Here is a 27,916-nt window from a genome sequence, read left to right as displayed (position 1 = left end):
TGGCAAGGCCCTGGGGGCAGGAGCTAAAGAACAAAATTCAGCCAAGTAAGTTTGAAGATCTAATTGTCTTTATTGAGCAATTTAGGAATTGGGCAGCATGCCATCTAGCACTAGAAAGGCACTTTGGTGAGTTGTACAAAATGGAAGGTTTTTATAGGCAGAAAGAGGGTGGGATTACCAAGTTACAGACTGTATTATTTTAAGCAAGGGCACCTTCTTTCAGAGGAAGGCAGGGAGTCTTATCAGGCAGATTACCTTACCAGTGCTGATCAGGAAATTGAGTGGTTTACAATTCCATCTCTGGAAGAGGCTGAAAGTGAAATTTGGTTATTTATTAAGTTTTTGTTTGGTGTCATGGCTTAACAAAAATGACTCACAATTTTATTCATGATTTTTCAAACTTATGATTTTTTGACTTTACAATGGTATGAAAGCAATATGCATTCAGTAGAAACTGGCTGGACTAAGCTATGATGTTCAGTAGTGCTGAAAAGAATGGAGGTGAAAACAGTCCAAAATGGAGTCACTTTTGATAACCATGTGAGTTAACAGATGCATTAATTAGTTTGATTGTAGTGATTCTTTCACAATGCATATGTATACTGAATCAGGTTGCACACCTTAAATATAAACAATGTAAATCTGCTATAATTTAAGTATTTTCAGTTTAGTCCTTTCACACACACACACACACACACACACACACACACACACACACACAGGCAAACACACACACATATACACATGTGCGTGCACATACTCTTAAGATACATACTTCCCTTCTTTAGCTGCTGGTGTCTCCATACATTTCTGTTCCCCAATTTGTTTCAAAATATTCAAATGGAAAAGGGAGGGGTGTGAGAATTGTCTTTAGTAAATGACACAAATGTTTCTGTGTCCTGGTCATTGATCCTATCAGCCGTGGGCAAACTACGGCCCATGGGCCGGATCCGGCCCGTTCGGCTGTTCTATCCAGCCCGCGGAGCCGAAAGAGCGGAGGGTTCTCTTGCTCTCCCCTCCGCTCCTTTACTTTGAATTTATATTAGTTCACACAAACACTCCATCCATGCTTTTGTTCCGGCCCTCCGGTCCAGTTTAAGAACCCATTGTGGCCCTCAAGTCAAAAAGTTTGCCCACCCCTGCTATAGACTTTTTTCATGGACCAGTTTATGAGGGTATTAAGGTGTTGGTGCATGTTTATAAACTAGAAAATAATTAAGAGGTTAGAAGAAAAAATAATCCCACACAAGAACCATAGCACCATCTTCACAGATATCTGTAGTTTGAGTTTTTGTTTAAAATATATTTTTATTTATTTCAGAGAGGAAGAGTGATAGAAACATCAATGATGAGAGAGAATCACTGATTGGTTGCCTCCTGCGTGCCCCGCAAAGGGGACTGGCCCACAACCAGGCATGTGCCCTGACCAGGAATGGAACTGTGGATCTCCTGGTTCATAGGTTGATGCTCAACCACTGAGCCATGCTGGCTGGGCTTGAGTTCTTTATTAAAAGAAAAACATGAAAAATCTTTCCAGTCAGGAAGAGTGAATGAGTCTTAATGATCTAGTGCATTGTTAATACTCTGACTTGCTACAGTGATTCAAAAGTTTGGGAAAAGAAAAAGAAAATTCTTTGTATCATAATCTTTTAGACTCAAACATAACAAGGTTGCCAAATTACACAGACAGAGCTCTCATTTTGCTAGTTCATATTTCCAAATTTTTAATGCTTCCCCAATAGCTGACTGATAGGAATACCAAAAAGTAGACACTTTCAAAACACTCCTTGTGATGAAGTAGAAAAAGTCCTGGATTAGCAGGCAGTTGAAGTGGATTTTTTTGCTTCAGCTTTTCCACTAACTTCATGTTCTTCAGCAAATCCTTTGACTTTGTGCCCCACTAGTATATGTGGGAACATGAGCATCACAGGCGTGCAGTGGTATTAAAATGAGATCACTGAGATGGAAGCACCTTAAAATACTTGAAATGCTATATCATACATATAATGACTACATTCCAGAGGATGGGATCTGAGAGACCTAAGCTGACCAGTATTATAAAAAGAAGCAGAAAAGTTTACTGAAAAGTTTTTATAGAAAAGCCAAGTCCCATTATAGGTTTATGCCTCCATTTCTCTTTGATGCATTTAAGAGAATGGATTATATAGAGAAAAAGAAGTATACATAAGCAGAGAAGACAGAGCCTGAGATAGCTCAAATGCATTACTCATTGCTATTCAAGGAGTAAGTTAAAGGTCAACCATGGGGCCATAACCCCTGCAGGGTAGCATCTATCTGTCAAAATGCACAGGCACCGGGGGGTTACCCTCACAGGCAATGACCACACGCCTAGTGCTGGCCCTGGCCCCATATCTGCAGTTGGGGGCTGGGGAACTTCCTGTATCTCTGCAGTCTGTAACACTCACTACACCCTCATGACAGTTCATCTTGCCATTCTTGCACCGGATATTGGTGGTGCTGCAGATGCTACGAATATTCCAGATGTCTTCGTGGATGAAGGTGTTGAATTGCTTGCAATGAAACTGAGTCATCCTCCGTCTTTGCATCATCAAGTTACAGTATTTAACATCGCCACCTGTCACCGTAGGATCCACATGTTGCCGCAGGAATCGTTGGTACATGGACTGGCCATAGGAGGGCTGCACCAACCCCAGCCCCAGCAGAGTCAGCAGCAAGAGCAGAAGCAATGAATGTGTCTTCTGGAGAGCCATCACTACCTAGGAGGTGCCTGGGGAGAAACCAAGGGGAAGGAGAAAGGAAGGTAACAAATGGGCACCAGAGAGGTGTTGAGAATGGCAAGTTGATATTTCCTCAGCTCTATAGTTCACTCTTTCCTCCCCACTTCTATGCCCACAACTTTTGTTATCACTGCTTCCCAAAGAGTAAAAAGTTTGCAAACACGATCTTCTCTGAAAGCAAGAGCTTTTCTTTCATAGAGAGACACTGCTGTAGCCAGTACAATGACTCAGGGCAGAGACTGACGGGCTGGATGTCCAGGTGTATGTGTCCTGTATGGTCAGGGTGTGAAAAGGGAGAAAAGGCAGATTTGAATGAAACTGGAGTTGTCTGTCTCTTGAGGAAATTCTCTAGTCATGTGATCTTTGGAGAGTGTTTGGTTCTCTGGAGATTCTGATTCCCAAAAGTTTGGATAGACAGGATATGCCAATGAGAGTTTATGAACTAGTTTTAATTCCTGACATTTGGGAATTGAGGAAGATGTGGAAAAAAGGATAGGGTTAGCCTTTCCTCTCTTGTGTCTATTTTATTTAATTAAATATTTTTTTTTTTCAATTACAGTTGACATATAATATTATATTAGTTTCTGGTTTACCACAGAGTGCTTAGACATTTATATATCTTACAAAGTGGTCACTCCATAAGCCTAGTACCCATTTGACACCATACATAGTTATTACAATGCTATTGACTATATTCCCTATGTTTACTTGACATCTCTATGGCTATTTTAAAAACTGGACATTTGTATTTCTTAATTACTTGATCTTTTCACTCATGGGGCTATTTTTTTTGATTGTTTTAAAATCAAGTCTTTATGGAAATCTTGTTAATCCTATATAAAAACCTACAAAGTAAAATTTAGAGTATCCAGCCAAAGGGTTGGGAAGATAGTATATATTGGTTGAATGAACTAATAAACAAAATGAGGGAATTAATGAACAAATGAAATGAAATGGGCATAGGGGATGAAGATGTTTCCCAGGCTTGTGGAATTGACTGAAAAAAGAAATTTTAAAAATAAATCTCAACAGCACAATCTCCACAAAAGAGAACTTGGACTGTCTTTTTTTCCTTGCTGTTTTTATGCACAACCTAAAAACTAGGCCTTGGTGATATATTCCATCATCATCCATGTATCTTTGATGCTGTGTCTGTCTTGTCAATAGCTGTTGCTAGTTTTCTGTCATCTCTAGTTGCAGACTCGTTTTGTTGGCACTTTTGTTCTTGGCCGCAAACATTGCACAGCCCCTCCATTGCCAGGAGGCAGGATGCCTTAAGACAGAGGGAGGTGCAGTAGGTCAAGGAACAATGGGTCAGTTGGAATTTGGAGGGAGGTGGTGGTTCATGCTCCAGCCAAGCGTGCCCAGGCATTGCACCTGTGCCCTGAGTTTCTTAGAAACGGCTGAAATAGCTTTTGTAACCTTTGGGTTGTCATTGTAACTGTCCTAACTCCCTCTTGTGGTTCCCGAGAATAAATTTGCTGTAACACCTGTGGTCTGCACTGCAGTTCGGCCTTTACCATGGTGAAGTGCTGCAACTGTAGTTGGTGGCCAGCTTAATAAAGGCTCATAAATTTTGATCTCAGTCTCTGGTGGTTGTCTCTTGCGGGTTGCCCCACAACACTTTTGACAGTGGAAAATAAACATATGTTTTATAGAGTTTAAAAACAGCAACACAGAGGAGAAACCAAGATGGCGGCATAGGTAAACACCTAAACTGCTGCCTCGCACAACAATTTCAAAATTACAACTAAAAGACAAAACGGACATCATCCAGAACCACAGGAAGGCTGGCTGAGTGGAAATTCTACAACTAGAAGGAAAGAGGAAAGCACACTGAGACTCAGAGAAGCTGCAGGAGGCAGAGGTACTGAGACGCATGTGCGGAGAGGACTGGCAACTGAGTGCGTGGCTGGCTTTCTCAAGCGGGAGGGAGACAAAAGCTCCCAACTGCGCTGAACTCCAGTTCCGGGTGAGACTCTGGGGACCCAGACTCATACGGGATGAAACTGGACTGTCAGGAAAGAGAAAATCACACTGAGACTCAGAGAAACTGCGGAAGGCAGAGGTACCGAGGCGCGCACGCAGAGAGGGTGGGCAGCTGAGTACGCAGCTGGCTTTCTCAAGTGGGAGGGAGACAAAAGCTCCCTACTGCACTGAACTCCAGTTCCAGGTGAGACTCTGGGGACCCAGACTCATTCAGGGAGAAATTGGCGGAACTCAAGGGCGGCTTTCTCTCAGAGGTGCTTGCAGCGATTACCACGGGACACTGAGACACAGGGGCCTATTAGGATAGGGCTGATGGGAAACCAATGCTGTCTGCTCCGCCCTGAGACTCCACCCCATCCAAGCTGAGCACAGAGGCTTTTGCAAGTCTTGTTTCATAGGGTGTCTCCAGCACAGAAGTTCTCACAGCATAGACACAGCTGATCCTCACAGCCAATTGGCCTGGCGGTCAATTTCTCCCAGTGATACCAACAACAATCAAGGCTTAACTACAACAAGACTGTGCACACAGCCCACAAAGGGGTGCACCAAGAGTGTCCACCTCAGGTAATTGGGGAGGCTGAGCCAATGGGCCCTATAGGACACCTAGCACACAAAGCCACTCTATCAACTCAGGGAAGCAACCAAAATGCGGAGACAAAGAAACAGATCACAAATGAGAGAAATGGAGGAAAACAAATGACTGGATATAGAGTTCAAAACCACGGTTATAAGGTTTTTCAAGAATTTTCTAGAAAAGGCCGATAAATTTAGCGAGACCCTCGAGGATATGAAAAAGGACCAACTAGAAATTAAGCATACACTGACTGAAATAAAAAATAATATACAGAGATCCAACAGCAGACTAGAGGATTGCAAGAATCAAGTCAAATATTTGAAATACAAAGAAGCAAAGAACACTCAACTGGAAAAGCAAAAAGAAAAAAGAATCCAAAAATATGAAGATAGTTTAAGGAGCCTCTAGGACAACTTCAAGGGTACCAACATCTGAATTATGGGGGTGCTAGAAGAAGAGAGAGAGCAAAATACTGAAAACCTATTAGAAGAAACAATGACTGAAAACTCCCTCCACCTGGTGAAAGAAATAGACTTACAAGTCCAGGAAATGCAGAAAACCCCAAACAAAAGGAATCCAAAGAGGACCACACCAAGACACATCATAATTAAAATGCCAAGAGCAAAAGACAAAGAGAGAATATTAAAAGCAGCAAGAGAAAGACAGTTAATTACCTACAAGGGAGCACCCATACGACCGTCAGCTGATTTCTCAACAGAAACTATGCAGGCCAGATGGGAGTGGCAAGAAATATTCAAAGTGATGAATAGCAAGAACCTACAACCAAGATTACTCTACCCAGCAAAGCTATCATTCAGGATTGAAGATCAGATAAAGAGCTTCACAAATAAGAAAAAGCAAAAGGTGTTCATCACCACCAAACCAGTATTATATGAAATGCTGAAAGGTATTCTCTAAGAAGAGGAAGAAGAAGAAAAAGGTAAAGATAAAAATTATGAACAACAAATACATATCTATCAACAAGTGAATCTAAAAATCAAGTGAATAAAAAAATCTGATGAACAGAATAAACTGGTGAATATAATAGAATCAGGGGCATAGAAAGGGAGTGGACTGACAATTCTCGGGGCGAAAGGGGTGTGGGGGGTGTGGGAAGAGACTGGACAAAAATCATATACCTACGGATGAGAACAGTGCGGGCGGGGTAAGGGCAGAGGGTGGGGTGGGTTCCGGGTGGAGGGGAGCTATTGGGGAAAAAAGAGGAACAATTGTAATAATCTGAACAATAAAGATTTATTAAATTAAAAAAAAATGAAAACTACAACACAAAAACTAAACAAAAACCTTCAGAGCCACAACGAAGGAAGCATTGCCATATAGTGTCAGAACATTGCTTCTATTGACCAAGGAAAGAAAACCCAGACCTCTCTGGCTCTAAAATTAATGCTTTCTCCACATTTTCTAGTGCATCTCTGTTTCCACTCCTCAAATATTCAGGATATGCAAGACATTTATGTTCAAAGTTGCTTCTGTCTATCAAGAGAGTTTAATCAGGGGTGAAATAGGGTAGCAGTGGAAGTGGGAATCGCTCACCAACACCAGCTAGCTAGATCCTGCCATCTGATGGTCACTCCTGAGATTGGCATGAACTCATGAACTGTGAATCTCCTTGACCCTGGCAATGAGGCAGGGCTGACTCACTACAGTAGCGATTTTCAACCTTTTTCATCTCATGGCACACATAAACTAATTATTCAATTCTGCAGCACACCAAAAAGTATATTTGTCAATCTGACAAAATAAGTAGGTATAATTTGGATTCATTCACACCAGGCAGCTATTGTGTTGGTTGTCATTTTTTAATTTGACAATATAAGGGAAAGGAGGTCAGTGCCCCTGACTAAATAGTCAGGTATTACATGTTTTAAAAATACTTGGGGCATACCCATTGAAAGCTGCTGTACTAGAGCAAATAAAATTATTTTATCACTCAACAGGAAGTGAGCAACCCAAAACAGAAAGGCCAATTTTTTGAGGGTCATACAGGCCCATTTCTACATATGCAGTCCATGGGCTGATTGTACCCGAGGTCCTGGTTTGATGTATATGGGTACTACTGTCCTTTGTTTTCAAAGATGCTGCTTCATTATGGCAGGTCACACTGTCTGGGTGACTGAAATGGCTGATGAGGGACCTGCATACCAGTTTCAAACATAACTTCATTCTTTAAAATGCTATCTCCTATATTCACAGCCACCTTTTGCTTGTATACAAAAGGCTAGAAAGCTCTATGTCACATACCAGTTCATACAGCTATAGATATGAGATATGAGAGCAATAAGAAATGGTGGTTGATAACTTCTCATCCTTAGACTAATGGATAGAATTTCTGAAGGTACACTTAGCACTTGGGTAATAGCTTCATCACAATACACTTTGGGTTATTTTTCCCCAAATCTAATCTTGCATAGTTAATCTTTCACCTCTGATTTTGCATGGTTTTATCTACTTTTTCTTATCCTGCTTCTTTGTGTCCAAGATATGATTTAGAAAGATAACTGGCTATAGAGAAGACCTAAACTATTCATGCAAGAGCAAACCCACAGCCTCAGCCACAATAACCAACTCATTTAACAAGACATCAACAAATATTTGCCAACAAGTCCAATGTAGCCATCAATGGGTGTATCCTAAGGCTGTAGCTTCAATAGATAATGAAATGATCCCCAAACCATCCCAACACATACTTTTTGGTCAGAGCTTGCCCCAAAGGCTCTTCCAATCTACAACATTGATTCGCAATAAGAACTTCTTTTGATACTGTGATCCCAAAGACCTAGCTCTGCCACATTAACTATATGATCTTGGGGAAATTACTTAACCTCTCTCAGCATTATTATTCTTAAGTAAGTGAGCATAATAATACCTTTCACTTAGGGATGTTAGGAAGAATAAATGATAAAATCAATGTTAAGTACTTATCATAATGCCAGGTACATGGTAGGTGCTCAGTGTAAGAAACATGCCTCTGATTCAAACTTTATAGAAAAGAAACATTATGAGGCCAGGCAGTTACTGAATTTCCTCAGAGCAAACAGAATTTGGGCAGTGGGGAGAAGGTATGAGAGCTGTGCACGTGGCTGATAGCACATTTTCCCAAGAAGATTCCCCTAAACAAAGGGAAGTGGAGTCAACTTAGAAAGGTCTCAGCCAAAATTTAAAAAAAAAAAAAAAAAAAAAAAGATAAAGGTCTCAGCCAATATTTTAAATGGCCCAAAGGCAGACAAGAAGATCTAGGCGATGTATGAAGAAATAGGATTCAGCCAATGAGGAAATGAAGGAGGGACTAATAAATAGCCTATGTTCCCCTCCCCACTTGTATGCCATATGATGGACACCGGCTCTTGAGAGTGTTATTAAAAGTCTCATTTTTGCCATGTTTCTGTTTCCCAGTCCATCTTTTGAAATTCAGACAGGTGAACCATTTCTCAAAATTTGGGGGCGTGTCTGGGATTTCTGTGCCCAGACTAGGGAGGGACCCTGGTTGAAGGGTAGGCACGTCCCACCCAATTTTGGGTGGCCCTTCGCCTGGGCCCTGTCTCTTTGTGGGTGCCATAGATAAGTCCAAGACTGTTTTTCTTTGGAAGGTGGTGAAAATGATACAAAGAGGGTACATGCCCAGCAACCAGGCAAGTCTCATGCATGGCCCAAGATGGAAATACCATCTTGGTGGTTGGGTATCCTCGGCGGTCGGGTATATGTGACTGGGAAAGGTCTGACATATGAAGTAAGTGCGGAGTTCTGATCTGTTCTTCTGTTCTCCCATAAGGGAAATGGCCAGAGAGGGACAAAATGGATCTTGGGGAGTGCGAGACATCTCTAATATGGGGGATTGAGCAGAAACAGAGTGACAAGGGACTTTCTGAGTATGGGAAACAAAAATTCTAGACCTAGATAGAATTCTTTCCCAAATAGTCTATTTGGGACAATGCTGAGATTCAGGGGAGGGACAGTCCCCGAACCAGGGACAGGAGATATTGCTCTGCTTCGGTGGTTTTTTAATGCAGGGCACTCTGTGGTGTAAATTTTAGTGCATTGTGCGCATCTGTATAAGAATGTTTCTGTTGATGTTTTGTGTTTCTTTGTTGTTTGGTTTAATTTGTTTAAAGATGGGCCATGTCTTGCTTTGGGGAAGCCCAGTTATGTGTATTGAGGCTGAACGTGGGACAGATACTGTCAGAATGTACTCTTCCTGCTCTCCTTCTCAGGGTGTCAGTCACCAGAAACTCTTAGCTAGTGAGATTTCTGTCTGTGTATCTAATGTAATTTTGGCTTTCTATCTTTTGGGGACTTTAGTTTGCTGTTCCCTGGTTTATGAATATAGGGACAAAGATTACATGGGGAAGTAGGGATTAAGGGCATGGGGAAGTAAGCAATGCAGTCTGGGTTGGGATTCCATTGTTTGGGCAACAAGGTTAATGTTTCCATGATAATGGGCAGTTCTTGAATAAAAATGTACCACATTCCAAGGAGAGAGGGAACGTATGACTCCCAGCCAGGTGGTATGTCCTGGTTAGGCAATCATGGCTAACAGATTAATATTTCCCATAACCATAACTAGTTCCCCATGTTCTATTTTTGCCCATAACACTGGGAGGAACAGCTCTGTAGAAAAACCCTCCAGTAAGTTGCAGAAATAGCAGTGAAGGCAGGCAGGGGAGGGGGAACTCCTGTTTTTCTAAAGGAAAATAAAATAAAATGGTACTTTCACATTAAAGCCAATGAAGGCCAACGAATTATCTGTTACAAAATTTGCCAATAAAATGCCTTGGGTAAAAACAATTAGCTTTAAAATCACAACATTGTTAAAACATAATAAATAGATGTAACTAAAATAAAGGGTTTATGATAAAGCTTTTTCAGGGATAGATATATATGCCTAAACATAGTTTTCCATAATTTTTTGGTAACTTAAAACTTTGGAGTTTGCTGGGTTAAACAGTAAAAAAATTTAAATATATAGGTATTTTGGAGTAACAGGAAACTGAAATATTAATCTGGTTTGCCTCTTATAGAGAATTTAGAGGATAGATTTGAATCTATTAATGAATATGCCTTGTGTTTTATTTGAAATATATCTTTAAAAATGCAAAAATTTAAGAGAGAGGTAGATAAAGAATAATTAATCTGTTGGTATTTAGTTCTAACCCAGCCGTGGGCAAACTATGGCCCGTGGGCCGGATCCGGCCTGTTCGGCTGTTCTATCCGGCTCGCGGAGCCGAAAGAGCGGAGGGTTCTCTTGCTCTCCCCTCCACTCCTTTACTTTGAATTTATATTAGTTCACACAATTGCTCCATCCATGCTTTTGTTCCGGCCCTCCGGTCCAGTTTAAGAACCCATTGTGGCCCTTGAGTCAAAAAGTTTGCCCACCCCTGTACCACTACTCCTAAAAGTTTAACATTTGTAAAAGTAATATTGACTTATTTGACAGCAAAAATAATTTGCTCCTCCTGAAAATTCTGCTTAGCAGCCATGTGCCCTGGAATTTCCCAGCTCTGCTGTAAGATGAATTTAACATCCTTACACTCAAAAAAGGAAAGTCTACCTCCCTATTGACTGAGAAGGAAGTAACTGATAGGGGAAAAGGCATTTGTATTCCATGTAATCCTTTCTGCGGGCAGTTGAGTAGAGAAAATGGGGAAAAATCCATAGGCCAAATTGATAAGACTTTGATTCTTACTGATTTCAGATACATTTTTATTTATTAACATATTGTAAAACAGAAAACAAAACATCCAGACAGCTCATTTTCTGGGCCCCTGGCAATGAATGTGGCCACCCCTGTTCTAGAGTGTGTGGGGAAATGTCAGGAATAGAGAGCAGAGCCAACTCTGGGCTAGTGGCCTGCTGATTATGGTCGGTAAAAGGACTCATCAAAATGAACAGGCAAGCTATGTTCACAGGCAACAACAATGTCTCTGTACCCTGATGTGGCTCTGTACTGGCAGGGAGGCCGGGAGGGGGGGTGGGGGGGACCCTCCTCTGTGCTTGCAAGTAGTGACCTGGAAAGGAGACTTGCTTATTCTGAAAATTTCCCGATAAGGCTTTCCATTCTCATCTTCACAGACAGCCTTGATGTTGTTACTGCTGCCATGAATAAAGGTGTTGGTGTCTTTGCAGGGTGAAGTCAAGCCTCATCTCCTTATCATGGTATCACAGAATCTGGCATTCCGGCCACTTGGATTGGCATCATAGTGCTGGTCCAGGAAGTGTCTTTACCTCTCATCCTGAGCCAGGGTCGGTGGGGTCAGACAGGGGCCCCAGCATGAAGACCAACAAAAGGGGACCCAGGCCCATCATCATCTCTTCCAACAAGGCTCCTGCCCAGGGCAAAAGGTATGGTAGGGAAAATTAGGCTAAAAGGGCAAATGAGACTAAAAGGACAGGGACCTGCTGGACTAGTGACAGGGCATCATGAGTCCAGTACCCTCAGTCACCTAAATTATATCTTTTCTTTTTTCTTCCTCATTAATCTCACATTTCTTGTCAATCCATTCTTTTGGAAAATCAATCTAAGTTTCCTGAACACAACTTCCTGCCCCAACCATTCTTTCATATCCCTTAAGACTCTGAGTATTTACCTTTCTATCAGTCATAGCATTAAAATATCCATTCACACTCTTTAATCCAGTTATTAATTAATTGAATAACAAACACTACATAAGGTCTTCTGGGTACAAGGCACTGTGCTAGGTCCTGGCACACAGAGACCATTAAGACATACCAAGTCCTCCCTAAAAGGCGATGTAGCATCCATGGGGAAGGAATAAAAGTTCCAGTTCACTGAGATGAGACAGTAAGATAGGAGACCTATGAAGAAGATGGACTTTAAAAAATATGTTTTATTGATTTTAGAGAGAAAGGAAAGGTGGGGGGTGGGGAGAGAGAGAGAGAAACATTGACATGAGACTGAAACATCTATTGGTTGCTGTCTATATGCACCAAGACCAGAAATAAACCCACAACCTGGGTATATGCCCTGATCAGGCATCAAATTGGCAACCTTTTGGAGCATGGGATGACACTCAGCCAACTGAGCCACACTGGCCAGGGCAAAGAGGGTCTTCTGTGCCCAGAGAAGGGCCAATCAGAGGTTTGTTAATGACAAGATTCCAAGTATTCAAGTCAATAAATCAGCTGTCTATAAAGAGAGCAGTTGAGAGCAGTTTTGCCCTGAGGTGAAGGGAGACAGTCCCAATTTCCTAAGAATTAGTTGGTTTGTGGCTAACGGTGGAATTATTATATACTAGTTAGAAAAAAACAGAGAGGAGCACGGAAGAATTGATGCAATGATTGGAAGTGGGTCTGGGTCAACTTTTAAAGAAGACTGGAGGAACAGGAATTCAAGCTTATTCTTAGGAACAAGGTGGATTATTCTCAGAGAATACTAGTATTTTCTAGTTTCCCCAATAAATGTACATACACTGTGACACAATAGGCAAATGATGTTACTCTGTGATAGAACAACAACAACAAAGAAAACCTCTTCAGAACTTTCGTCAAGCTAAAGTCCTTACAATTTGCTGTAATGATTTTGTAACATCTTCCACAAAAGAAGAATAACAAAGAGAAGAGGATTGCTGCCATCATCTCTCAAGAGTTTTTTGTCTAAACTGTGGAAATGACACTTCCCAGGGGCAGTGTGTCACACATAGTCAAACATACCTATCAAGTAAATATAATGCTTCTTTCTGGAGTATGATTTTATCTCAATGATAGCTATTAAAAATAGAATTAAACAGGTATCTATACTTATAATAGGGTAATATGCAAATTAGTTGGGATGCCGTCACATAACGACTGAACAGCAGGAGGGAGGGGCAGCAAGCTACAAGCGGCTGAGCTACTTGCGGCCGAGAGTTATGAGCGGTGGTGAGCAGGGTGGCCAGCTGAGGCAAGCAGCAGTGAGCTACTCACGCACAGATTCATGCAGAGGGCCACTAGTAGATTATAATAAAATAGAAAACAAATTTCATATTAATGTTAAAAACTTTATGTGTTAAGAAATGTGAAGATTTGAGAATTGAAAAATAATATTTGGTGTTTCCAGAAAAATATTTGGAAGTTTCTGACAATATTTTTAGTTCTTTGGAGAAAAATTTAAAGAACATTTAGAGTCTTTAAAAACCATTATATCTTCCCCACGTTATATCAAATATATGTCAGTGTTCCCACATCCAATAATAAAAATTACTTTTCACTATAAATTTGAAAACGATTTTTATAATTTTGTTTTTCAAATTGTTTGTGAATGAGCAACTCATTTACTTTATGATTGGCTATGATTTCTTAGCAACCATCACACATAATAATAAATTCTTACAATGGAAGAAAAATTTGGCCTTCAAGTTATTCTCAAGTGTGATGTAATTCATATAAATCCTAAATTAAAATAAAACAAATGGTACATTTTCATAGACATTAAATTAAATAGTAATCTTTATTTTGAACTTTTCTTATATGTACATCAGTAAACATTTTTATGTCAAACATTTTTACACCCTTAAAGATGGCACAGGTTCTAGCACTAAGCCTGTAGTATTACTAAACAGCCCTTGGAGTATGACTGTAAATCTAGAAAGACCAGTAAATCCAGGGTTCTGATGGTTTCCTGGGAAGGCATGTGAGAGAGGGAGCAAAGTGAACACTCTTTCTCATCATCATTTGGCATTGATACACCTTGTCTGCTTCATAATAATGATACACAAATTTGGCACACTGTTAAAGAATACCAAATTATACACTAAGAAAATCTTTGGTCATTCCACAATACTAAAATAAATAACAACTGAAAATATTTCCATTAAGTACATTCATTATAATTTTTAATAAAATCAAGTGAAAACATGTTCTTGGGACTTGAGCAGAAAAATGATACATGACTAAAGAGGGAAAAGCCAGCCCTAAAAGAATAACAAGTATTCATACATGGCCACTGCTTCAACACAGCTGCTGGCCTGCCATGCTCCTCATTTGCCAAGCTCTTTACATTTACACTGTGCTTTTTAGTCTTCTGGGTGTGTTTTCTTTTTCTAGTTTTGGGCAAGACCTCATCAAAGGTTTATTGATTTGGATTCATTTAGGTCTTTTGCTCTTCAATACACAATCATTGTCTTCTAATGTCAAAGGCAATTATAGACTCTCAGGTTCCCAAGATGGAACAGGAACTTAGGGTCTCCAAGTCAACACCTCTCTGCCTGGGGCCAGAATCCCAGAGTTCAAAATCAGGAAGAAGAACCAGAGCTGTAGTAGCCAAAAGAGTCATTAGGTGGCAGTGGTAGATAGAAATGTTGCCAATGTCTTCCATGCTGTAGTGGAGACCAGGGGTCCTGGTAGGAGGTGCCAGTGCTGTACAGGTTGTGGAGATATTGTTGTTCACAGAAGGGGGTCTGAGCTGCTGGGCCTGTCTGGAGTTTCTGTCTAAACACTCTATGCTTAAATAATAAAGACCAAGGACACCCCATTAGATACAAGTGTCAAAGCAAAAGTCACAAAACTCAGGGTCTGCCCACAAGGATATCATAAAATAAAGATATGCTTATTGCCAATTTTCATGGGTGTAATTTCCAAGCCTTTATCCATGTATTCCAGGCAAGCATTTACCTGTCTTCTTGTCAGTGTTTCCTACTGGTGTATAAGCTACAGGAGGGCAGAGCCCATATTATTCACCTTGAATCACAGTGCCTGCCTCACAGTAGACCCACAATATTTTAAAATTTTTTTAGTGATTGACTTAATTTTCCTCTCAAGGCTTAAGTTTGTGCATCTATAGAATGAGAGAGTTGCTAACTCTAAAGTCTGAAATTCCATGGTTCTCATTAAGCATAAGAGAATCTTTTCTAGTTTTACTAGCAAAAGTCTAGTGGTATTATAGAGATAAAGTTGTATAAGTTTAGTTGGTAGGTAGCATAAGGCACCTTGTGAAAGAAATCTATACTAATAAAAAGGTAATATGCTAATTAGACCAGACATCTTCCAGACATCTTCTGGACATCCTTCCAGACAAAGCCATGGTAGCAGGGCCCGAGGCAGAGGTGGTTAGGGGTGACCAGGCCAGCATGGGAGGGCAGTTAGGGGGCAATCAGTCTGGCAGGGGAGGGCAGTTAGGGGCATCAGGCCAACAGGGGAGGGCAGTTAGGGGGAGATCAGGCAGGCAGGGGAGGGTAGTTAGGGGCGTCAGGCCAGCAGGGGAGCAGTTATGGGGTGATCAGGGTGGCAGGGGAGTAGTTAGGGGCATCAGGTTGACAGGCAGAGGTGGAAGAGATGATCAGGCAGGCAGGCAGGTGAGCGGTTAGGAGCCAGTGGTCCCGGATTGTGAGAGGGATGTCCGACTGCCTAAACCAGCAGTCAGATATCCCCTAAGGGGTCCTGGGTTGGAGAAGGTGCTGGCCAGGCTGAGGGACCCCCTTCCTGCACAAATTTCATGCACCAGGCCTCTAGTAGATGATAAGAAAACCTGTGATCCAATCTCACTGAAATGTATCATTTCTTAAGGCTCAGCATATAAGCCAAGCCCACAGACCACCTTTAATTAAGGCCCTGGACTGATGCCACACAGGGGCTTCATATCCTACAAAGCCACTTGCTGGTTGGAATTTGAAGGCCTCCCATCCCAGTCTGGAGAGGTAAAGAAAAAATCTTTGTTTATAAATTGCAGAACTTGCACATTGATTCTGTAAGAAGTCAGCTAAATTTTGGTCATGCTTACTGTAATCTTGACTTCCTAAGACATCCAGAAAGCAAATTCCAATTAGTACACATCATGGCCACCAGTATCTAATATCTTCTCCCCCACTCATAACTTGCTCACTCATATATTCAATCCTAAATTTCCCCAAAGAGGTAAAATGAATTTGGGAGAAAACAAGAATGAGACATTATTTTTGATGTGGAAGTGAATCTGCCTAGGCCAAGGGTTTAGAGCCTCACATCTGGTGGTCAAACTCACTCACACATAACCTTCCATATTCAAGCACATAACTGTCAGCTTTTTGTTAGTGAAATTTGTCCCCACTGTTCTTCAGACTAACTTTATCATCTGTCTCAAAACAATTCTTTAATCTTCACAAGAATTAATATTCTCTTCCTCTCTCCACAGGCAATGTTTTGTATTCAAGAGATCCATCCAACTTTACACACTAACTTGACAGTCTATGATGAGTAACTATGGTTATAATTTCCATACATGTAGCTTCACAATTTTATATATTTGAGGGCAATATACCGCAAAGTGAAAGCCTAACACCCATACTCCTCCCTTTATCTCTTTTCCTTCTTTCTTCCCTTCAACCTGCCAGTGTACCTTCTTTTGATCTTGGATGCGTTCCACTTGGCTCTTAAGAAGTAATCAAAAGTTTTTAAAGGAAAAAATTAGGAGGGAAGATTAGAAGAAAACAGAACTAAAAGCATATTTTTGGTTTCTTTTCTTGCTCTGCCACATTTAATGCCTGTTCCCTGGGGCCATGCAGATGCCCTTCAGCAAATGGCTTCCCCAGGTCTTTGGGGATTTTATCACAATTCAGGAATTCCTCCTAAACCTCCACTTGCTCCCAGTCTCACTAATCTCCCTTTACACACACATATATAGACAATCCCCAAAGAAATCTGCTTTCATTTTAAACTTTAGAATTTGATTTGTTTTTTTCTTAATTCATAAGCTTGGACCCAGAAGCTTTAAAAGGCGAAAAGATGTTTCATTCAAGTGGCTAGATGGCTAGAAATAGTATGTATATATAAACAAATACAGCAATAGGTTACTCAGGGGTAAGAATCTTACAAAAATCTGGAAGAGTCCCTCCAGCTGAAGATAGCTTCCAGCTCTTTGTTTCTGGGGATGGGTTCCAGCTGTGTGAACTGGACCCCTCTGGTTCTGATTATATAGTGATCAAATGAACTGGGTGGGGAAACTAGTTCCAAAGATCCCTAATCCTGGCAGAGATAGGAAAACTAAGGACACTGCTTGTGCACAACAAGGAGAGTCATTCACCTTTTCTCTGGACATGACTGGATCAAATATTTACCTATTGGAGTGGATTAAAGATTTGTTCCAGGAGGCAATGTTTGATATTGATAAGCATAGCCCTTTGTCCCAAAGCTGCCCTTTTTCTGATGTCTATGGTTCTTACTCTTGCCCATAACAGGACCAAGGTTTCATTGTTCACATATATGATCTGGATCCAGAAGACGCTGTTTCTGATCTATGGGCCAACTCCAAGAACTGCCTTGGAAGAACCCCACAGAGTAAATGTGGTCTCCCAGCAGAATGCTGTTCCTGTGCACTATTTACCCACATAATTTGGTTTCATGAAAGGATGCCATGCCAATAAGTAGGTTAATCATAGATTTCACAGAACCAGGAAAGCACTTGTAGAGAAGGTTATGTGACAGCTGTTAGTACCCACTGCCCTTGACCTCAACCTCCCAGCTACTAACCCTCAGAACTATCCTTGCCATATATCCTGGGCTTCTCCTTACTTTCATGCTCAGCTGTTCACAAGAGACTAACCAGGAGCCCCCAATATTCTGTTCCTTGTAGCACAGCTGCAAAAATGGTCATCTCCACTGATAACCACCACTCCTTTAATGGTTAATTGATCTCATTGTCTCTCCATTTGATAGAACACCCTGAGAGAAGAATAATTGTCTTTTTCATCTCTACAGTCTTAGTTTCTAAAACAGTGACAGACACCTAGGCCCAAAGTTCTTTTTATTATCCCTCTTGGTCTAAAAATGCATTCTCTGATCTCGAGACCCCAACCATGCAAACTCTCCTGGCTTCTCTCAGGGCTCACCAGCACAACTGGGTTTGGTAGTGGTTACCAAACAAGACAGGTAGAGTAGAAAGGCTTCCAGGAGTCCCAGGAAAGCCCTGCTTCTAGTTTACTGATATATCCTAAAAACCCATGGATATGCCTTCACTTTGGAGGTATGGTCCCTATTCCAAAGCACTCTCTCCTAGAGAGATTAACTCTTTAAACAGCTGCCAGTGGGTTACACATGCTTGGGAACGTGCTCTAGAGCCTATCTTAGGAACAGTTTTGGTAACTGGAAGGGCCTGAGGACTTAAGGAGGAAGAAAAGTGGATGAGGCAGGGTAATAAAAAACTAGGGAAATTCTCTGGCAAGTAGAATAAGGGAAATGGAGACAAAATATTTAAACAAAGGGCCAAGCAGTTGACAGCCAGCTAATAAATCATAAGACTCTGTCTTCCCTAACCAAGGGCACTTAGGAGCAAGTGGTTTACAGCTCTACTCCCCAACCCGAGAGTGAGTAGCTTAAATCACCCTAGTCAGGTAGATAAATAACAGAGACCCTGCAGTGCCATTAGTGCCAAATAAACCCAAGAACCAATGAAGTCAGCGGAATAAATAACAACAAAAAATAATTAGAGCCAGACAAATCCAAGATAGAGGTAACGATGATTAGAGAATGATCCCAAACCCCACTATATGCTCATCTGATACGTAAGCATGTTAAAGTACACACCTAAAAAGCTGATGAATAATCTGATTGAGAACTCCACTAAAATTCCCCTCTACAGAAAACACATAAAATCCTCAAGACAAAGGACCAAGTACATGCTCTCCCCTGAGCACACCCTTTCCTCCCTTTCCTCCCTTTCCTCCGGCATGTAATAATACTTTCTCTTAAGCTCTGAAGGCCCTACTTTTGCTTAACTTTTCAGTGAGCCAAAAGCAGTCCCCACTTGGCTCACTTCTGTCACTCAGACTTTTACTTCTCCGTGATCTAGCAGCCCAGCCCAGGCTCACTTTTGTTACTATAACTTCCTTTCCCGAGTCTAGGCAGCCCATCTAGGGTCACTTCTGTTACTGTCATCTTGCTTCTTCTATCCTAAGTCCTTCCTTTGTTTTATTGACCCAACCTTTATTAAACATAGTTACAAAATCAGCTGGGCTTGTGTCTTGAATTATTCCCTACAGGAAGTAAAAAAACCACAAATCCCAAGCCTTGCCTGGGTAGACCTGCCTTTGCCCAGTCCTATCCCTTTCTGGTGATATGGGCAGCATGGATAACCCAAAAAAGACAAACTTAACCTTCTTTTCAGTTGTGTTGGGATACAGTCCTACCTGAGCTCACTCCTCCTCCTGCCCACCCCTTGTCCCCTCCCTGCTTGCCTGCATCCCCAACCAAATCCTGAGCTAAAAGGAAAAAAGTTGAAGGTAGTGAGAAGAGGACCAAGCACACTGCCATAAATGCTTTCCCTAAGTACTTTGTATCTCATGGTTACTGAAGCCTCTGGAAAGGAAAGGGCAGGCATGTTTCTGACCAGAACATTTGTTCTGCCAAACACCAAAGTTCAATGTCTTTTAGGAGCAAATAGAGGTAGCAGGATATGGGGTCCATAGAGTGGAGCCTCTACTGGCACCTAGCAGAGTGCCCAAATCCTCACTGTTCTTTTGTGGGTAGACAAGTTATTTGACAGTGGAACTTATTTTAAATTAATCACATATCACTTTTTAACCAGTTAACTGCCACATGTTCAAAATGGAAACCATCCCCACATGCCACGGTATTTTGAATTTAATTAAAAAATCAATTTGCAATGGATATTATACAAATAAATATAACTCACAATTCAGGTGTTCTTGAATATTTTCAGTTGAAAATTCTCACGAAAAATGATTTTTAAATTGTCTATAGATGCTTATGGCATACAAAGGGTTAAAGAGACACTGAATAAGTGAACTCTAAAAAATTATCAAGGAACCCCAAAAGTGGAAACTCCATAGAGACTGGTAAGAGAGGTGGAGTCACCAAAGGGCTGGCTGGGAAGCAATTGAATTTTTGGAGAGATATCTCAGGCAGTTACCAGTGAGAACTGTGGGGTCTAATCACCAAGCTGGCCCTCCACCAGAGAGCACCAGAACTGAGAAGGGTACCACATAACATCTGGCTGTGAAAAATCAGTGGGTTTCTGTCTGCCAGGGAGAGATGGCTGGAAATTCAGGCACCCTCTCAAAGGACCAAGGCACAAAATTCCCTATGGAGCCACTCACCTTGTGCTCCGGCAGAGGGAGGGCAGAGTGGACTAGAGCTCTGTGAGCAGAAGCCAGGATTGGGTGCTCTGGGGTTAGAGTTCAGAAGGCAGACACCTGGTTTCCTGTGCTAAGTGATTCCTTCATGCTGCAGAGGTCATCTTTCGCACGCAGACATTTGCTATACAGGCAGCCTTACCTGGGGGGAAGACAGTTGACCCACTCTATTGGAAAATACCTTACCTCTTTGTTGGGGAGATAATGAGGCCAATTAAGACACTTAGAATCACAGCCTCCAGGCAGAAGCAATTGCCCCACTATGTTGAAAAAAACTCTTGCCACACCTGTGGACAATTGCCTGAGGGCAATTTAAGATGGAATCTTATCTGTAGACAGAAGTGGCCTCTGGAGGCTTTGTATCTTTGCCTGATCTAATTAGTCTGAAATAGAGTTTGACACTGTCCTGCACTAGAGATTGAGAGGTATAGCAGATCTACCTAATACATAGTCACAAATACACACGGGCAACCAAAATGAGGAGACAAAGAAACAACCCCCAAATGGAAGAACAAGAGAATTCTCCAGAAGAAGAGATAAATGAAATGGAGATAAGAAATTTATCTGGGAAACCAAGATGGCGGCATAGGTAACCAACAATACTTGCTGCCTCTCACAACCACATCAAAACCACAACTAAACAGCAGAACAACTACCACCCAGAACTGCGGGAAAGCTGGCTGAGTGGAAGTTCCACAACTAGAGAGGTGAAGAAAGCTCATTGATTCCAGTAAGAGGTGTGGAGGTGTGGAAAGTGCTGCACCTGGATGTGCAGCTTTTTAAACCAGGAGGGAGATACAAGCTCCTGCTTGCTCTAAACTCCACTTCCAGGCGAAACTCTGGGGGACCCAGACACATATGAGGAGAAACTGGACTGTCTTGCATCGGGACAGGAATGTGAGGGCGGCGTACTCTTAGAGGTGCTCGCAGCAATCACTGTTCCTGCACAGGGGTGTGGGACGCAGAGAACCAGGGACTTCTCCGGTTCAGGGCAGCCATTGCTGTTTGCTCCACCCTGGTGATTCCCAGAGACCCCACCCCACCCAATTTACAACCACACCCAAGCTGTGAGCAGCAGCTTTTGCATATGAATGGCCTGTTCCTTTGCCTAAAACAAACTGTAGCTGGGTCAGAGAGCCCCAGAGATTCCAAAAGAAGGCCCACTACCTGACAGCAGCAGTGGCCTTGCTTCACAGCTGTGCCTCATTTGGGAACTTCCAAACCCCATACAAAGAGGAGGAATCTTCAGATCTCTCTGTAGCTCCTGCTGGGTGGCCCCAGACAGTGGCTGACCTTGTGCCTCCTTGGAGATCCAAGAGTCAGTGTACCCAGTGGTCAGAGTGAGACGATATCATATTACAACTCTTCACATCCATAAGAGACACACTCAAGGGGCAGACTCAGTGAGCACCAAAGCCCCACTGAACAAGTCCTGCCCCAGAAGGGTGTCTCCTGTGCAACAAATCATCCAGTGTAGACACAGCTGGTCATCACAGCCAATTGGTCTGGAGATCAATTCTTCCCAATGATACCAATAGCAATCAAGGGTTAACTACAACAAGACTGTGCAAACATCCCACAAAGGGGTGCACCAAGAGCGTCCACCTCAGGTGACTGGGAAGGCTGAGACACTGGGCCCTATAGGACACCAACCACACAAGGCCACTCTGTCAACTCAAGGAGCCTAAGGGCTACTCAGTACATAGAAACAAACATAGGGAAACAACCAAAATACAGAGACAAAGAAACAAGTCACAAATGAAAGAAATGGAAGAAAGCAAAATACTGGATATAGAGTTCAAAACCACAGTTATAAGGTTACTCAAGGATCTTCTAGAAACCTGAGAAATTTAGTGAGACTCTCAAGGATATGAAAAAGGACCAATCAGAAATTAAGCATACATTGGCTGAAATAAAGAATAATATACAACAGCAGACCAGAGGATCCCAAGAATCAAGTCAAAGATTTGAAATACGAAGAAACAAAAAACACCCAACCGGAAAAGCAAAAAGTAAAAAGAATCTAAAAGTATGAAGATAGTGTAAGGAGCCTCTGGAATATGTTCAAGCGTACCAACATCCAAATTATGGGGGTGCCAGAAGAAGAGAGAGAGCAAAATACTGAAAACATATTTGAAAAAATAATGACAGAAAATTTCCCCTACTTGGTGAAAGAAATAGACTTACAAGTCCAGGAAGCGCAGAGAACCCCAATCAAAAGGAATCCAAAGAGGACCACACCAAGACACATCATAATTAAAATGCCAAGGGCAAAAGACAAAGAGAGAATCTTGAAAGCAGCAAGAGAAAAACAGTTAGTTACCTACAAGGAAGTACCCATACGACTGTAAGCTGATTTCTCAACAGAAACTATGCAAGCCAGAAGGGAGTGGAAAGAAATATTCAAAGTAATAAATAGCAAGAACCTACAACCAAGATTACTCTACCCAGCAAAGTTATCATTCAGAATTGAAGGTTAGATAAAGAGCTTCACAGACAAGAAAAAACTAAAGGAGTTCATCACCACCAAACCAGTATTATATGAAATGCTGAAGGGTATTCTCTAAGAAAAGGAAGAAAAAGGTAAAGATAAAAATTATGAACAACAAAGAGAAAACAAATACATAATCTATCAACAAGTGAATATAAAAAGCAAGTGAATAAAAATTCTGAAGAACAGAATAAACTGGTGAATATAATAGAATCAGGGGCATAGAAAGGGAGTGGACTGACAATTCTCTGGGGGAAGGGGGTGTGGAGGGGGTGAGAGAAGAGACTGGACAAAAATCTTACACCTATCGATGAGGACAATGAGGGGGGTAAGAGCATGGGGTGGGGTGGGAACCAGGATGGAGGGGAGCAATGGGGGCAGGGGGGGAAGAGGAACAACTGTAATAATCTGAACAATAAAGATTTATTTTAAAAAAAGAAATTTATCTGACATAGCATTCAGAATAATGATGGTAAAGATACTCAACAGCATGAGAAAAGATATAGTAACTATGAATACAGAAATTAAGAATGACATAGCACAAATAAAGAACACATTGGAAGGAATACAGAGCAGATTAGGGGAAGCTGAGGATCTAATCAGTGAATTAGAAGGTAGGGTTGAAAAAAATCACTCAAAGAGAAAAACAACAATTAAAAATAGGAAGACAGCTTAAGGAAGCTTTAAGACAACATGAAATGTAACAATATTCGAATAGCAGGTGTGCCAGAAGAGGCAGAAAGGGAGAAAGAACATGTATGAAGAAATAATGGCAGAAAACTTCCCTAACGTGGTAAAGGAAAAAGTCACACAATTTCAGAACTGAACCCCAAGCAAGAAGAACCCAAACAGGCCCATGCCCAGGCACATCATAATTAAAATGTCAAAAACTGAAGACAAAGAGAGAATCTTAAAGGCAACAAGAAAAAAGCAAACTGTTACCTACAAAGAACTCCCAAAAGGCTGACACCTGATTTCTCATCAGAAATTCTACAGGCCAAAAGGGAGTGGCATGAAATACTCGAGGTAATGGAAAGCGTGGATCTGAAACCAAGATTGCCATATCCAGAAAGGCTACCATTCAAAATAGATGGTCAAAAAAAGAGCTTTCTGGGCAAAGAAAGGCTAAAAGAGTACATCACTACCAAGCGAGCATTACAAGAAATGCTAAAGGGACTGCTGTAATGAGAAGAAAAAATAGAGAGACAAACCTCGGGATATAGAATTAAAATGGCAATCTATAAGTACCTATCAATAAAAACCTTAAATGTAAATGGCTTAAATGCTCCAATCAAAAGACATAGGATATCTGAATGGATACAAAAACATGATCCAACTATATGCTGTCTACAAGAGACCCACCTCAGAACAAAAGACTCTCATGGGATGAAAGTGAAGGGATAGAAAAATCCATACAAATGGAAAAGAAAAAAAGTGGGAGTAGCAATACTTGTATCTGACAAAATAGACATCAAAATGAAGGCCATCACAAGAGACAACCAAGGTCACTACATAATACTAAAGGGATCGATCCAACAAGAGGATATAACCCTGGTAAACTAAACATATATGCATCCAATATAGGAGCGCATATATATATATATATATATATATATATATATATATATATATATATATATACTTCTAGAGGACTTTAAGGAAGGGATTAATAATATAGTCATAGTAGAGGACTTTAACACCCCACTGACTTTACTGAATAGATCCTCCAGACAAAAAATTAACAAGGAAACAGTGACTCTAAAGGACACACTAGATCACATGGATTTAATTGACATTTATAGAACATTTCATCCCAAAGCTGCAGAATTCTTCTCAACTGCACATGGATCATTCACAAAGATAGACCACATGTTAGGACACAGAGCAAGTTCTACAAGTTCAAGAGGATTGAAATAATATCAAGCATCTTCTCAGATCACAGTGGAATGAAGTTAGAAAACAGCTGCAGTAAAAACACCCAAAAACATTCAAACACATAGAAGCTATCTAGCATGTTATTAAACAATGAATGGGTTACCAATGAGATCAAGAAAGAAATAAAAAACCTTCTGGAAACAAATAAAAATGAACACAGAACAACCCAAAATCTCTGCAAAAGCAGTCCTGAGAGGGAAGTTCATAGTACTACAAGCCTACCTCAAAAAACAAGAAAAAATAACAATAAACTATTTAACCCTACAACTTAAAGAACTAAAAAGAGAACAATAAGAAAAGCCCAGAGTAAGTAGAAGGAAGGAAATAATAAACATTAGAGTAGAAATAAAAGACACAGAGACTAAAAAACAATACAAAAACTTAATGAAACCAAAAGCTGATTATTTGAAAGAATAAACAAGATTGATGAACCGTTAACCAGACTCATCAAGAATTAAAGAGAGAGGACCCAAATAAATAAAATCAGAAATGCAAGTGGAAAAGTAACCACTGACACCACAGAAATACAAAGGATTGTAAGAAAATACTATGAACAACTATATGCCAACAAGCTGGACAATGTGGATGAAATTCTTAGAAAAATACAATCTCCCAACTCTAAATCAGGAAGAATCAGAAAACCTAAATAGGCCAATAACAACTGATGAAATAGAAGCAGTAATCAAAAAACGCCCAGCAAACAAAAGCCCAGGTCTGGCAGCTTCACAGGGGAGTTTTACCAAACATAAAAAGAAGAACTATCACCTATACTCCTAAAACTATTTAAAAAAAATTCAAGAGAAAGGAATACTTCCAACCTCTTTTTACGAGACCAGCATTATCCTAATTCCAAAACCAGATAAAGACACTACAAAGAAAGAGAATTTTAGGCCAATATCCCTAATAAGCATAGATGCTAAAATCCTCAACAAAATATTAGCATATTGGATCCAGCAATATATTAAAAAGATCATCCACCATGACCAAGTGGGATTTATTCCAGGGATGCAAGGCTGGAACAATATTCGCAAATCAATAAACGTGATACATCACATAAAGAAATTGAAACACAAAAATCATGTGATCATATCAATAGATGCAGAAAAAGCATTCTACAAATCCAACACCCATTTTTTATAAAAACTCTCAGCAAAGGGGAAATAAAGGGAGCATATCTCAACATGATAAAGGCCATATATGACAAACCTAGAGCAAACATCATACCCAAAGGGCAAAAACTAAAACCATTTACCCTAAGAACAGGAACCAGACAGTGATGTCTGCTTTCATCACTCTTATTCAACATAGTACTGGAAGGCCTAGTCACAGCAATCAAATAATAAGAAGAAATAAAAGGCATCCAAATTGGAACAAAGGAAGTAAAACTCTCATTATTCACAGATGACATGATTATACATAGAAAACCCTAAAGACTCCACCAAAAAACTACTAGGTTTAATAAATTAATTTGACAATGTAGCAGGATACAAAATCAACACCCAAAAATTGATGGCTTTTTTATACACCAATAATGAATTCTCAGATAGAGAAACTAAACAGATAATCCCACTTACTTTTGCAACAAAAAACTAACCTAATTAGGAATAAACTTAACGAAGGAGGCAAAATACCTCTACTCAGAAAACTACAGAACATTGAAAAAAGAGATAGAAGAAAATATAAACAAGTGGAAGAATATATCATGTTCATGGATTGGTAGAATCAACATCATTAAAATGTCCATACTAGCCAAGGCAATCTATAGATTCAATGCAATCCCTATTAAAATACCAATGGCGTATTTCATAGATCTAGAACAAATACTTCAAAATTTTATATGGAATCAAAAAAGACCCCAAATAGCTGCAGCAATCTTGAGAAAGAAGAATAATATTGGAGGAATCAGAATACCATATTTCAAATTATACTATAGAGCCACCATAATCAAAACAGCCTGGTCCTGGCACAAGAATAGGCGTTGGAACAGAACAGTGACCCCAGAAATCAATGGAAGCCATTGAGCTCAATTAATATTTGACAAAGGAGGCAAGAGTATACAATGGAGTCAAGATTGTCTCTTCAATAAATGGTGCTGGGAACATTGGACAGATACATGCAAAAAAAAATGAAACTAGACCACCAATTTACCCCATATACAAGAATAAACTCAAAATGGATAAAAGACTTAAATGTAAGTCATGAAACCATAAAAATCCTAGAAGAACCATAGGCAGCAAATCTCAGACATCTCACATATGTTTACTGACACATCTCCTAGGGCAAAGGAAACTAAGGAGGAAATAAACAAATGAGACTACATAGAAATAAAAAAGCTTCTACACAGTAAAAGAAGCCATCAACAAAACAAAAAGGGAGTCCACTGAATGTGAGAATATATTTGGCAATGATACTTCTGATAAAGGGTTAATATCCAAAATATATAAGTAACATACAACTTAACAAAAGGAAGACAATCCAATAAAAATAGGGCAAAGGACCTAAATAGACACTTCTCCAAAGTAGACGTACACATGGTCAAGAGACATGAAAACATGCTCAAAGTCACTGCTCATCAGAGAGATGCAAATTAAAACAGCAATGAGGTATCACCTCACACCTGTCAGAATGGCTATCATCAACAAATCAACAATTGACAAGTGCTGGGGAGGATGTGGAGAAAAGGGAGCCCTAGTACACTGCTGGTGGGAATGCAGACTGGTGCAGTCATTATGGAAAACAGTATGGAGGTTCCTAAGAAAATTAAATATGGAACTGCCATTTGACCCAGTGATACCACTTCTAGGAATATATCTTAAGAAAACTGAAACACCAATCAGAAAGAATGTATGCATCCCTATGTTCATAGCAGCAAAATTTACATTAGCTAAGATCTGGAAACAGCCCAAGTGCCCACCAGGAGATAGTGGATAAAAAAGCTGTGGTACATTTATACTATGAAATACTATGCAGCAGTAAAAAAAGAAGAATATCTTACCCTTTGAAACAGCATGGGGGGACTTGGAGAATATCATGCTAAGTGAAATAAGTCAGTCAGAGAAAGACAAATATCACATGATCTCACTTATATGTGTAA

At 40.5% G+C, this 27,916-nt stretch overlaps 1 protein-coding gene across 4 annotated transcripts in view; it reads right to left on the bottom strand.

Moving 5' to 3' along the window:
• Positions 1-59: 59 nt before the first annotated feature.
• LOC308238784 (ribonuclease 4-like) overlaps positions 60-27,916 on the bottom strand; it is a 47,404-nt gene continuing 19,547 nt past the window's right edge. For 3 of the 4 annotated variants that reach the window (XM_080651115.1, XM_080651114.1, XM_080651116.1), the window contains one exon: positions 60-2,749. In XM_080651115.1, coding sequence (XP_080507241.1) covers positions 2,292-2,732 — 441 coding nt within the window. In that variant the 5' untranslated portion in view covers positions 2,733-2,749 and the 3' untranslated portion in view covers positions 60-2,291. Of the gene's footprint in view, positions 2,750-17,119; positions 17,219-27,916 lie in introns of those variants that run through there. The other variant, XR_013959618.1, reaches the window with a different exon arrangement.

This window comes from Plecotus auritus, assembly GCF_963455305.1.
Source record: "Plecotus auritus genome assembly, chromosome: 1".
Classification (NCBI taxonomy): Eukaryota; Metazoa; Chordata; class Mammalia; order Chiroptera; family Vespertilionidae; genus Plecotus; species Plecotus auritus.
This window is presented reverse-complemented; position numbering and strand designations above follow the sequence as displayed.